At 36.9% G+C, this 14,094-nt stretch overlaps 1 protein-coding gene and 1 long non-coding RNA gene across 11 annotated transcripts in view; one reads left to right on the top strand and one right to left on the bottom strand.

The window, feature by feature from the left end:
• LOC140607892 (uncharacterized) overlaps nucleotides 1-14,094 on the bottom strand; it is an 89,048-nt gene that overhangs the window by 11,575 nt on the left and 63,379 nt on the right. The window lies entirely within an intron of this gene.
• The window catches only part of CLYBL (citramalyl-CoA lyase), a 300,028-nt gene that overhangs the window by 236,721 nt on the left and 49,213 nt on the right, over nucleotides 1-14,094 (top strand). For all 10 annotated transcript variants that reach the window (XR_012009810.1, XM_072782503.1, XM_072782502.1 and 7 more), the window contains one exon: nucleotides 1,771-1,895. Coding sequence is in view for 9 of the 10 variants with exons in the window: in XM_072782503.1 (XP_072638604.1) it covers nucleotides 1,771-1,895 (125 nt within the window). In the remaining variant the exon portion in view is untranslated. The remainder of the gene's footprint in view (nucleotides 1-1,770; nucleotides 1,896-14,094) is intronic.

The raw sequence follows: 14,094 nt of genomic DNA, 5'->3' as shown, positions 1-14,094 counted from the left end.
ATGGATGTTCATAAATTTCTAAAACTTAACACATATCCTAAAATTAGCCTCACTACTGAAATATGGGTACTTGCAGGCCATCAGTGGTTTCCCAGTATTCCTAAATAGTTTCTGTTTTGCTCCTTAAGTCATAGTATCTGTACCAAGAAGTTCCCGTGAAATATGGCTTTTTACACATCTGTGTAAATTATGTACATAAATTATAAAATTCAGGACTAACAATTAGTACAAAATGACTACCAGAACTGACATCCTTTATTAATAATATTGTAACAGCTATTAGATGACTTAGTATAATTGCAATACCTACCATTGAGAAAAGCTCTCATTTGTCATCACTGATACTATTTGTTCCCTGAAATTATTCCTCAATTTTAATATATGTTGCTGCCAAAGCAAGCATGATTCCTCAAATAATTTAAAGCATCTTTATTTGTATAGGGTTTTAATGTTTTATTAGTATGCTGACATATGCGAATGAAATAGCAAGGTTGAAGGTGTTCTAATTATGCTACTGTAAGAAAAGATACTGCTATATTTATTCACTTAACTCTTTTTCCATGAAATACTAAAAAACTTTTTTTTACATCAAAGGTATAATTTGTACTGGCCAAATGTTAAAACAACTATTTCAAAAGCAAAGCACATTGATATATGGTCAAATATATTTAGGAGAGCAAATTATCATTAAGTGTACATTCATTTTTAAAAAACCAAATATGTCCATAATTTTATCATGTAATAAAATATAATCTCATCATTATTATAACATTAAATTATGTTGTATTTTATTAATGACCTGATTCGATTTTACACTTCCCTGATTGTTAAATTGTTTCTTTTAATGACTGCATGATTTCGTAGAAGCCTGTGAGTCTTATGTTTGTGTAATGTTTTTTCCTCAAGATCCTTAAACTCCAAAAAGAAGCAGAAAGCTTTTCTAAAGCTATTAGCACAGAGATAAGCTTTTCTTCTGGGGTATTTAAATATCTGTATAAGAGGGAAGTATTTAATCTTCATTCTACAAGAAAAAAGGGAAAACCTGATTATGTTTTTGGTTAGAGAAACTTTCAGGCACTTTTTTATTTAAATATTTTGAAATGGAGTAACCTAGAGACCACTGTGTTCAAATCTGCCTTCTGTTTCACTGTACTGAGTAAAATCTTTTCATTGAAATCCAATTTTCTGTTAGTGGTTAGAAATGACACACACTATATTTGTCTAAAAGAAAGAAAATTAAATGTGTTATTGTAAGCCACTATTTTATATTAATATAGTTGTAACATCTGCTCCTGTTAGCTTTATGAAAATCAACAGACCACTTCTAAAAGAAATCATGGTAGGTGGGATAATGGTACAAAATAAGCAAAAGACAACTTATAAAATTTGAAAGAGTTAACATATAATTTTTTTTACCTTAACTCAAAATAATCACTCTAATTTGCAGATATTGTCCTTTAAAGTTCCAGCCAAAGGATTAGTCAACAAGCTGTCTAGTCAACCCACCTGTAACTAAAAATGAGAGATTATCTGCGCTAAGGTGGCATTTCTGTAGGATCAGAAACACAATTACTTCCATTCTTCTGTGTTTCTTATGTGGTATTATGGAAAAGCATGCCAGATTGCAGTTACTTTCTTTTTAAAAAGTCTAAAATAATTAGTTATTTTACATACAGTTTGTGAGGCATTAGGAGCCTTTTGTGGTTGAGACATTTTGTTTGAACATCTGTTTGTTGTTTCGTGTTTCTGGTGTTATTAATCTTCTTGTAGGTAAGCAGGTGATACACCCTAACCAAATTGCCGTCGTGCAGGAACAGTTTTCTCCTTCCCCTGAAAAAATCAAGTGGGCTGAGGAACTGATCACTGCCTTTAAAGAACATCAACAATTAGGAAAGGTAAATGTTTTGTTAATGCCTCGGGTGAATCTGGTGTTTAAAATACTGTGGGGGGGGATCTAAAATATAGATCCTTTGAGTTGTTTCAAAAATTAATTGGCTTGTGGCGGGGGCAGAGGAGGGGCCGTGCGGGGACAACATTCATCAGGGAGAAATATGCTTCAGGTAAATTTGCCCTTCCATGTTTCTGAATATTTCACTACATGGCCCTCAAGTCTCTCTATAGCTTCTTCTTTTTATAAACTATATTGGCAGCCTTTGAGAAAATAGAAGTCTGTAGTTTTACTCTATAGACTCTGATGCAGCATTCACATGAAAATAATTTTAGATCAAAGTAAGAGCAAGTTGTAATGAAATAAATGCAGTTTGATCAAATGGTTCTTGTGGAGAGAGGATATAAATTTTCGAGTTATTTTAATTTGAGGGCAAAAATGTACAAAAAGCTCCTCCGGTTTAGTCATTTAAGAGTGGGAGGCTGTGTATGTGTTTGTACCAATTTCTGGACCTGAGATTTGGATAGAATGGAGAGCAAATTAACACTGGAGTATGGTTGTTCCTAATTTAGTGCATCATTGAGCCTCGCGTTTCCTGCTCTGTGGGTTTCTGCTATGTAAATATTGCAGTGGTGATGCGCAATCTGTCTCCACTTTGTGCCAGTAACACTTAAATTAGGTGTCGCCTGAAGGAAGATTTTATGCTAGTTGCAGCATTGTCAGTTAATTATCTTAAAGGTTATTTGCAGTAATACCGTTTGCCTCTTTGTAAGAGAATGGGGAGAAAGTTGCATTTATAAATCTATCCTAGAGGTACTATCTGAACTCAGCCTTGTTACCTACATAAGGAGTGAAGTTTTAAAACCTGTGATGCAAAAGTACTTGGGGGGGAAAGAATGCTGAAATATTACCAAGGTTGTAAATGCTAAACAGCCCCTTACAAAAAAAAAAAAAAAAAGACAAAACTGACTTCAGTGGTGAACTGGTGACATCAATGTGAGAAGTATCACTTGCACTTTTCACTGGCAGTAAAAACACCTGAAAATCCCAGGACTTGGGAACATGGGTAGCAATATTAAGTGGGTCACCCCCTCCCTCCCATTACGAATACCTGCCTTCAGCTTTGACCTTGCTCATCCTCACACACTCAGAGGTTCATCTTTGCACAAACTTGCACTTCAAATCAAAAGACAAAATATGTGACATTGGAAACATCCCATTTGGACTTACGCCAATTTCCGCATAAATACCATTACTTCATTTCAAATCAGGAGTGGGCTACTGGAAAAACACTGCAGTTTATAGAAATATATTTTGAAATTGACATTGTATTTTAATGTCCATTTCTGTATCCTGACTCCAAAACCCAGCTCCTCCATGAATGCACATAAATATTTGCCTAGAGAGAAGAGCCATGTACCTTTTCTTTAAAAAAAAAAAATTTATTTATTTATTCATGAGAGACATAGGCAGAGGGAGAAGCAAGCTCCCTGCAGGGAGCCCAATGCGGGGTTTCGATCCCTGGACCCCGGGATCACGACCTGAGCCAAAGGCAAATGATCAACCACTGAGCCCCCCAAGCATCCCACCATGTACCTTTTCATTCTATATATGCAAATAATTCCATCCACTCCCCTGTCCCACCTGTGCACACACTCACTAAATGTTCTCCACCTCTCTGTGTGTACCTTATAGTCAGCTGATAAATACTTCTGACTGAAATAAACTGAGGCAGGATATGGGCCATCAAAATGGCAGACCAAGCAGAGTTCCACTCTGGACCAGCACTGCCTCCATTAACCATCTACACTGGGTTTCACATTGAATAACAGTTTAAAGGATGCCACTTAGCATTATAAGCAGCCAGGAGCATGGAAAAGGTTACCCTAAATTTCGGGAAGCCAGTGAACAAAATTCAAATTGGAAACACACTCTTTTGTTGGCATTTATGTTCTCGAGTGAACGAAAAAAAAACCACACTTTTCCTTGTATCTTAAAAGTGTTCCCAAACAAAATTGTTCCAAAGTGTCTTTACCTTTTGATGATGGCAACTTAAATGTTAAATTCTGAACTGGCTTTTTTTTTTTTCCATAAGAAATGCTCTCTTGTTGGGGCATAAGCATTCATAACAGTGTAGCAGGACAGCTTTTCTTAACACAGAACCACAGAAATTAGAGCAGAAGGGAGACTCACTATTAGGTCATTTCCTCCCTGCCCCATTGGTGTAGGTTTGTTTCCTACAGCAAATTCTCCTGGTGCTTTGTCCAGCAAGGTTTAAATGAGTCAAGTAATGGGGCTTCCAGTGGGGACATATGGTTATTTTATCCAGTTCACATGTTTCTTTCACTTTGCCTATAAATTGGCTGGTCACAAAAATTGGGTCTGCAGGTAGGTGACTCTGGGTCTTGAAGGGTCTTGGGGTTTAAATAATGTGGCATTCTGTTTGTAAAGATTTAGTATAAATAGGTTGTTCAATTGTAGAAAGTATTGCTTCCAACAAACATCTAATCTGTTTTATTTCCAATGTGAATCGTGATGAAAACATACACCCTCAGATACTTTATCCAAAGCACAGGTGAATTTGTCAGTGATGGGAAACTGATAGTTTGTGTCCTAGTGAGATGGTTACAAATTTCCAAAAGACCTTTTTCCCCCCTCAGATGAAAATTTCGTTCAAGTAATGTTTTTAAAGGAATGACCCAAGAAGGCAAAATTACATATTTTTGCTTTTCTCTGCTTCTGCTCCCATCTTAAATTATATTCTGCCCTAAAACCAAGGGTATAGCTAAAGCTCACAGGTAATGCTGGGTCCTTTGTATTTTCTATAGTGATAATAATAATTATCATTATACAACAATAATAATTATTATCAATAATAAAAGTTGTACCTTTCTTCTGTTCCTTTCAAATAAAATTTGTGGGAATACTTAGATTATAAAGTAGATAAATTATTGGAGCTCAATCTTTGGTGTCACAGAATTATTTGTTTCATTTTAATTGGAAGTTCTTAGGAAATAAAGTTTGATGTCAGGTGAAAAATACATTAAGAAATAATAATCTCCTCATATAATCTGTTTGGCAGCTAGTGATACTTGTGACTGCTTTGCTTCAGGAAACTATAGCTATTTACAAGCAAAAGCCTTTTGCCTGGCACAGTAGTCCTCACTAATAAGAATTAGGCTGTAGATTGAAATTAGAGACTAAAGGCCATCTTCTCTTATTAAAATCTTTTAGAAAAAGCTTAAACACTTCACATACTCTATGCTATTTTAATTCCCATAAGTTAAATATGTCAAATTTAGCTGACATCAGCCATGAGATATATATATCCTCAGTATTCATCAAACTTGAGTTTTTCTCCTGTCCTAGAAAAATATATTTTGAGATACAACTTGCATGTCATTAATTATTTTAACTCTAAATTATTTGGTAGAAACTTTAGTCAGGATAAATCACTTTCCATGTAATTTATTATAAGACTATAGAAGATTTTCCTAAAGGTCAATTTTATTTTTGATGTTATTTTTTCTGTAACAGTGGTGATTCCAGTATTTGAAAATTCTCCATTCAGAACTGAATTTAGTATTGTTTCTTAAAAATAGAATTTTGACAGTTCTTTTTGTATCAATTTAAAATTGTGTATAGTATGAAAATTGGATAACTGAAATGAAAACATCTCAAGAAAATATTTAGTTAATATATATCAGTGAAAACTATAATGTACATATAAGCACATTTAAATATTTATGCAATATTTATACATTTATGTATTATGATACAGTATATTTTTTCAAGCCTGTTATAAATTCAGTTCTGATTTTTTTCTCTTTTCATATTCATTTCTTCTTGGGCAGAAATGACAGCTAAAGGAACTGATCAATAGGTAATCTAAGGTATCTTAATATAAGAACTTACCATTTCTTTCTAAGTAAAGACTCTAAAAGAAAAATGTGAGAGAATAGCAAAGTATATTTACATGTGATAGATTTTAAAGGTACTTTGCTAGAATAGTCCCGTTTTCTGTAGTATCTGACCACAAATATGGCTTTGCTTCATTTTCAGTTTTATTCATATCATTATAATTTGGTTTTGGAAGGATTTCGTTGAACTTTTTCAATATTTTTCATTTGTTACAGCTTCACAAGCTAGCTAAAAACCAAGGAAGGGGAAATGTTCATCTTTAAAATCTAGGTTCAATTAACAATTATAAAGGTCAAAAATAAGGTCACTGACATAACAACTGTAAGCATCACTGAAACATTCTAATTTCACTCATGAGAAAACCATAGAGCAAATTAATAAGTTTACATTAATAAGCAAATCCTCTACTGGAACATAAATTGGGAATTTATATCAATAAAGAAAGAGGGTTTTTCCCCCTCGTATAAGTCTTTTCATCTAGAAAATTACAAAGAATAATAACCCCCCTCCAAATATTGAAAGCAAATTATTTTCATAGGTATCTGATTGCTGCTCACACACCTTTCATTTGTGTTTCCAAATGCAGGGCTTTACAAAAGAAATACTGTTTGGGCCAGATGGCCTTCTAGAGGGCTCCCTGAGAGAACTCAGAAGTCTCTCTAGCCAAAAATATTGTTTCCGCTTATTCAAGTGCCAGAAATCCCACTGCCACTCTTTCACGCAGATCAAATAAACCATCTAAAGATTTGGTTGTTGTCTTTGTCGTCTGAAAGGGTTGATTCCACTAATAGACAACAATATACCCTCCCACACCCACGCATCCCACCACCCACAGCCTTCCCCCCCCTTTTAATTGTAAGTAGGAATACTAAAATCAGAACCAAGTGATGTGTAGTGAAAATGAAAACTGAAGAAACACAACCCTATTTTTGAGATGCTCAGTTATTACATTACTCCTTTTATTACCTTTTTCATTTAATATTTCTAGAACCATATGCCATAATTTTGATTTTGAACAGTCAAGTTCATTAAAAAGCTGAGAGTCTGGCAAGGAGGACTTCAAGGGTGATCTGATTAGCAACAAATTGCAGATTTCTAAACATATGAAGTAAGACAATACAATTCTGGTGGCAATATATTCGATTTCTCATAGTTTTAGTGGCAAATGGTTCAGTACTAGAAGATAGATTATATCATTGAGGTTAAATATGATGATTTCTAAAGTTGTTTGCTTTGTCCTTAATTTATAACACATTCTTAGGGATATTTTAATCAAAATATTTTTCTCCTGATTTATATTCTCAGGATATTTTTTGGCTCAATTTCAATTAAAAATATAATTCTTTCAGTTGGATAAAATCTCAGAAATCTTCCAGTTAAATCTTTTCAGTTTACAACTTAAGACACTAAGACTCAGCAAGGGTTTAGAAGTTACCTGTGGTCACTCACAACCAAGGTAGTGATAGAGCCCCTACCAGCATTCAGGGCTAACTTTGTAAATAAAGATATGAACACAGTTAACACAAATGTAGTTTTACTTGGATCATAGTAAACCTCCGTCCACATTAATGACCAAAAGTAGATAGAGCCTTAAAACTGTTCAGTCACTAACAAAATGTTAATTTGGTTAGTTCGGATTAGTATTTTTTTCTTAGTGCTATATATATATATATATATTTTTTTTTTTTTTTTGCATGAGCAGAAACCGATGAGGAGGGAAAGAACACAGAGTTTTCTGTGTGCCTTCCCAACACTCACTGCTCTTATTCCCCACATCGCACCCTCCTTCTCAATTCTCTCTTGCCCCAGAAAGACTTTTTGGCTCAGATCACTGCAAATCCTGCTCTGTTGTATTAGTCATCATTTGTTCCATCTCCCAATGTAGATTGGAAACTCTCCTAGCTAGACTGGGAGCCTTTGGCAAAGAGGCCATATCTAGCTCCAAGCTCCATTTCATCTCGCTCGAGGACAGGTTCCCAATGTCCTGTGTCTCACTTACACCTGTGGTTGCACAAACACCATGGCTTTCAGCGTCTGTAATATAAGCAAGATCCAAACACGAGCCATGAAAGGATGGTTTTTACTCTTTGGACATCTTCTTTTTTCCCTCGTAGAATATTTCTCCCTTTTTGTATGTGTGGGTCGGATGTGTGTTTCTCTGTATAGCTTGCCTATTCCTTCCTCATTTTCCTTTCCATGAGCTCTCACGTGTTTCCTCTTTATCTTTCTCTCCCCCCACATCATCTCCACACCCCACCGACATCCCTTGCCTTCTCGCCCTTAGCCGACTAAAATAAAGAAGTTCAGAGCATTCTTTGAATTGTTTGTTATACTTATTAAAGAATTTTGTAATTCTTTTTATATTAAAAAGCAAGCAAATGGAACTTTTATTTTATTAAAAAATATAAATCGAGTTTCTATAATTTTTTTCATTGTAGGTTAGTGAACCTGAATCAAAAGAAAGTAAGGAAATTTTTCACCACTACCCTAGAGAGTAAAGAATTCTGTTTACTAAAACACATACCTCCCCACAGCATCTTGGATAGAAATAGGTATACAATATGCATTTAGTAAATACTATTTGGCTAACTGGTCTCTAAATTTCTGACTCTCCTAGAAAGAAATGATTCACTCTACTTTTAACAGGTTATATCATACTGACCTTTTGTTTCCTTCTAGAATAATTGAAAAAATATTTTCACCAGTTATTTTATCATTGTCATCAGTTATATTTTAATAGATTTTTAAAATTTAAAGTGACTTTGAGTTAATTTATATGTGCTTTCCAAAGAAAGAAGAAACCTATGGTGTACAAAATAGAAGTTTTAACATTATTGCTCTTAGCTGCAAGCTGCTTTAAAATGACTTCCATTCTCTGCTTTTCTCATAGGCAATACCAGCTTAAATTTGACATGAAATATCCTAAGTTAAATAAAAAATGTTTACATATTTAACTCAGTGTTAAAAATATTTTCAACTAAGATTTCTAGTTTAAAAAAAATTTGAGTGGAAGGTGATAGCTACAGAACTCTATATAATTACTAAAAATCAACCAATTGCACACTTAATAATGGGTGAATTGTATGGTTATACAAATTATACCTCAGTATACCTCAGTTTTTTTCTAAAAAAAAAATTAAGTACATCTAATGCACTAGCAAATGTGGAAACTCCTTTAAATTACAATATGCTTATAAATCCAATTGTTGCACCTCATTAGGTAGCTTTCCACATGGCATACTTGGTTCCAAATTTCCTTATCAAAAGATATTTAAAATAAAGACTTGCCTGTCCCTATCTGATCATTCTGCCTGGGTACTTTTAAAGATAAGTTTTGCAGCCTACATTTTGTGAGCTCTGAGAAGAATTTTCAAAAAAAAGGTACCTTTGGTCTCCCCATCCGTTTGTATAGTAAAGATGGCTCTGGTCCACTGAGACCGTCCATCTGGGCAAGTAGACAACTCAGTACTGGTCACATATTAAGATAATTGACCCAAACATTCACCTCTGCTCTCCTCCCTACTGTCCAGCCACCTCCGTCTTCCCTGCCAGTTTCATTTTGCAAGCCTTTCACTGTTTTCTTTTCTCCTCCCACTTCCTAAAACTGTTGGTGAAGTCCCCAAATAATCTTAACAGCATATAACACGAGAGTTTCTGCCTTCTGTGCAGAGCTACAGCTAAATGATTTCATGCTTCCTTTTTAAAGAACAAAATGTTAATGATGCCTATTCATTTTACATTCACTCAATGTCCACATCCCAAGGAATTTCCTCCTTTTTATAAATGCATCAAGCCATGTGCTTTGCTAGCACTCTTCTGTTCTGCTCTCCTGTTGCTGGAAACCCTGTCCTTCTGTTTACTGCCTTCTCCAGTGTAAATTTCAGATCATCTGCATTTGATTAGTATCTCCTCAGCTGATATTCTAAGCTTTTAAATGATTTTAAATGTATTTGTTTTCAAATTTCAAATACATATATAGCACCTGGGTCTAGTTTCTTAAAGGGACAATTCAATCTATGATCTAAGCTATAGCTTAGAGGAGGCAGGGAGCTTTAGGCATGAGTCGGGCTTGACTCATTGCATCTTCAAGAATGTTGACGTCCCTAGAATCTTTAAAGCTACTCTGAAATCATGAAATCCTGTTATAATTCAAATACTGTGCAAAGGGGATCCCTGGATGGCTCAGCGGTTTAGTTCCTGCCTTTGGTCCAAGGGCGTGATCCTGGAGTCTCGGGATCCAGTCCCACATGGGGCTCCCTGCATGAAGCCTGCTTCTCCCTCTGCCTGTGTCTCTGCCTGTGTCTCTGCCTGTGTGTGTGTGTGTGTGTGTGTGTGTGTCTCATGAATAAATAAATAAAATCTTAAAAAAAAATACTGTGCTTCTCACTGCACCTTTCTGTGATAAATGGAATTGAATCATCTCTGGCTAACAATAGCAGTGGCAGTAACAACAGTGATCATGCTGGTGGTGACAGCAATCAGGTAGAGGTGATAACATTGGTAGTGATAGTGGCAGCAGTCTCAAGGGGACACAGTCACAGTGGTAGTGACAGTAATGGGAGTGGTGCTAGAAGTTGCAGCTCCCATATACTGAGAGCCTGTTCTGTGACAGGCCATTGCATACATTATTTTACTTAATTCTCACAACAATTCTGTAAGGGAGATATTTTCACCCCAATTTTACAGGTGAAGAAACTGAGGCTCAGAAAAGTAACATTGTTTGCTGTAGCTCACAACTAGGAAATAGCAGAGCTTGGATTCAAGGTGTAGCTGACCCCAAAGCCCATATTCTAACCTCTGCATTAAGATGCCTTACATAGGAGAAGCAAGACCCTTTCTCTGTTTGTGTTTGTATACTTTTTGTTTCAGCTGCAAGCTACAGAATACCACTTCAGAATGCCCATCCTAGAGAGTTGCCTATTTCTGTTTGGTGGAAGGTCACAAAGGGGCTTCCTAGACAGACAATCCTTGGTGTCCTCTTGGGCCACTACTGCCTCAGCTGGTGGGACTGCTCTGGAATAGAACCCTGCCCTTCAAACCCCTCTGGAGTTTTTACAGTCAGAGAGCTATGGGGGAGAAAAGATGGGAAGAATAAGGAGGGAGCTTCTCCAGGCTTTTTCACCTTTCAGAAATTGGAAACTAAATCTGATAGGTTGCCCAGGATGCAGGATCCCCCAGACCTCATACCCTTTCTGAGTCCACGTCTGAGGCAGGTGCTGAGGGGCCTTCCTAACAGTTTTACAGTCCTGAACTGTCACTGCATTCCCCAATCTGGTACAATACAAACCCGCTTCAGATAGTCCAACTATTACATTCTTAGGAATCATTTAAAGGGCTTCCCCACCAAAGGCCATGCAGTGTCATCTGTCAGAATTTCAGCGCTAGTAGTAATGACACATCAGCTCAATGTGAAGTGTTGACCAAGTCGAATGGCTTCAGTTGAACTTTTAGAAATTCATGTAGAGCTACATTAACATTTGAAATTTTCTGGCCATAGCAGTAATTGGCTTTTGATTTTTTTTTTAAGATTTTATTTATTTATTCATGAGAGACACACAGAGAGAGGCAGAGACACAGGCAGAGGGAGAAGCAGGCTTCCTGTGGGGAGCCTGATGCGGGACTTGATCCCAGGACCCCAGGATCATGACCTGAGCCAAAGGCAGACGCTCAACCACTGAGCCACCCAGGTGCCCCTGGCTATTGAATTTTAATTCAAAATATTGTTAAAGTACCTATCAAATTATCACTACAACATAAGTGTGAAAATAAGAAAAACATGTTCTCTATTTTCCAAGTCTTCAGAAATATTCTTTTACCCTCTTAATGGTAACATTAAAAAGTGTTTATCTATAAACCAAGGGTTACTGATACTCAGAAGTATATATAAGGATCAAATGTCACCTCCTTTAGTCCTTCTTAGAAATGCTTTAGGTTTTTTGAGGACTTTAGATGTCATTCACATATTTATTATTGATTTTTTCTCATTGAAAATATCTTTCAGTATTCCTAATATCATAATAATTATAGTAAAGTGGGTTCACCAATGCATACAACCACCCGCCTGGGTGGCTCAGCGGTTGAGGGTCGGCTTTTGACTTAAGGAGTGATCCCGGGATTACAGGATGGAGTCCTGCATTGGGCTCCTCTCAGGGAGCCTGCCTCTCCCTCTGCCTATGTGTCTGCCTCTCTCTCTGTGTCTCTCATGAATAAATAAATAAATAAAATTTTTAATTATAGTAAAAGCTGTTAAGTGGAAACTCAGGATTGAAGCATTTATATTTCAGTTGTTCCTGAATTCAGTTATTAAAATTACATTTTGGGGGCTCCTGGGTGTTTCAGTCAGTTGAGCATTCAACTCTTGATTTCAGCTCAAGTGATGATCTCGGGGTCATGAGATGGAGCCCTATGTAGAGCCCTCAACCTCAGTGCTCAGCACTGAGTCCAGTTGCTCCACTTCCTCTGTTCCTCCCCTACCACCTGTGCTTTCTCTCTCTCTCTCTTTCTCAAATAAATGAATAAAATCTTAAAAAATAAAATGAAATAAATTACATTTTCACATATTTGCTTATCTGACCTTATCTGTATATCATTTTTTTCAGCCTCATCCTAAGTAATATTATCTCTGAAATAGCAGTTCAGATATGGTGGTTATTTCTTATAATGCACAAAATAAAATCTTTAAATATATAGTATTATGTAAAATAAATATATATTTTAATTTTTTATATTTAAACATTTTTATAACCATCTCAGATAGCACTGTCACCAGTCATACTTTGGAGTATACCAATTAGGAGGAAGAGTTTGGGATTTAGGGTGATAAGCCTTAGATTCTAGTCCTGTCCTTCCCATAAGTTGCTTTAAAAAGGTTAACTAAATCTGAACTGTAGTTTTTGCATCTGTAAAACAGAAATTGCCATGCCCTACCCCCTGCAAGTAAGAAGATGTCTTTGAAATGTTTTGTAAAATCCTAAAGTACTATTAGATGAAATCTCTTTTTTTGGTATTGGGTCTTCCTAATAAGATTGTACCTCTCCGGGGCACCTGGGTGGCTCAGTTGGTTAAGTGTCTGCCTTGGGCTCAGGTCCTGATTTCAGGGGCCTGGGATAGAGCCTCAAGTTGGGCTCCCTGCTTGGCATAGTTGCTTCTCCCTTTGCCCCTCCCCCCACTTGTGGGCACTCTATGTGTCAAATAAGTACATTAAATCTTAAAAAAAAAGATTGTACCTCTCCGATTTTCAGTTTGGAAATAAATCTTCCAGGCCTTACTAAGGTCTATTGCTAACTAGAGCCTAGGCTATAGTTGCTGAGGGAATCTTCATATTTCCTCTTCAAAAGGGAATGAACATCCTTCTCATCCCCCTGGTGCCCAAGTCAATCCATTTATGATGGTCCCACTCAGAAGCAAAGCTGAACCAAGCCAGCTCTTAGCTTGTTGGATCCCCAGACCACCCTTAGACAGGGAGATAATGCCTAGAATAAAGGAAAGGAAACAGGTGATTCACTCTCTTTCCCCTAGGGTCCAGGAAGGGAGCAAGTACTGGGTTCACCAGGGCATACAAGAACAAAGGGATTCCAGTGGGTTCCAGTCCAGCTTCATCAAGGAGAAGCTAAGTTTTGTGCCTTGCATAAGGAAAGCCAAGCAGCCAACGAATAATAGAACCAGTAATCATCCATATTAATATAGGCTAGATCAGGTTCCCTTTCCTTAGATCCTAGAGAATCCCATTCAGCCATAGACAGATGCAGTATCTCATACTGTGTTCCTTCATTTTGCTTGACCTATTGAATCATTGGTGGCCAGAGGCATGAAGGGGTCCTGCAGACACAGAAAGCCAACCCCACTGATGTGTCTCTACATGCTGCTCCTAGTATCCATTGCCTCTCTCTTGTTCCTTTGGTATCCCTGACCTTCTAAACCTGACTTTAAATGTACCTGTTCTTCGAAGCCTTTTCTGGCCAAACCACCTCCATCTTGATGGCCCTGTTTCTCTCTAGTTCCTCAGTCCTTAAATGCCACAAATATGACAGACTTGCTTGTATTTTAACTATTAAGTCACTTGCGGGATCCCTGAGTGGCGCAGCGGTTTGGCGCCTGCCTTTGGCCCAGGGCGCGATCCTGGAGACCCGGGATCGAATCCCACGTCGGGCTCCCGGTGCATGGAGCCTGCTTCTCCCTCTGCCTGTGTCTCTGCCTCTCTCTCTCTCTCTCTCTCTCTCTGTGACTATCATAAATAAATAAAAAAAATTTAAAAAAAAAAAAACTATTAAGTCACTTGCATGAGT

The sequence above is a fragment of the Canis lupus genome, chromosome 17 (genome assembly GCF_048164855.1).
Source record: "Canis lupus baileyi chromosome 17, mCanLup2.hap1, whole genome shotgun sequence".
Lineage (NCBI taxonomy): Eukaryota > Metazoa > Chordata > Mammalia > Carnivora > Canidae > Canis > Canis lupus.
This window is presented reverse-complemented; position numbering and strand designations above follow the sequence as displayed.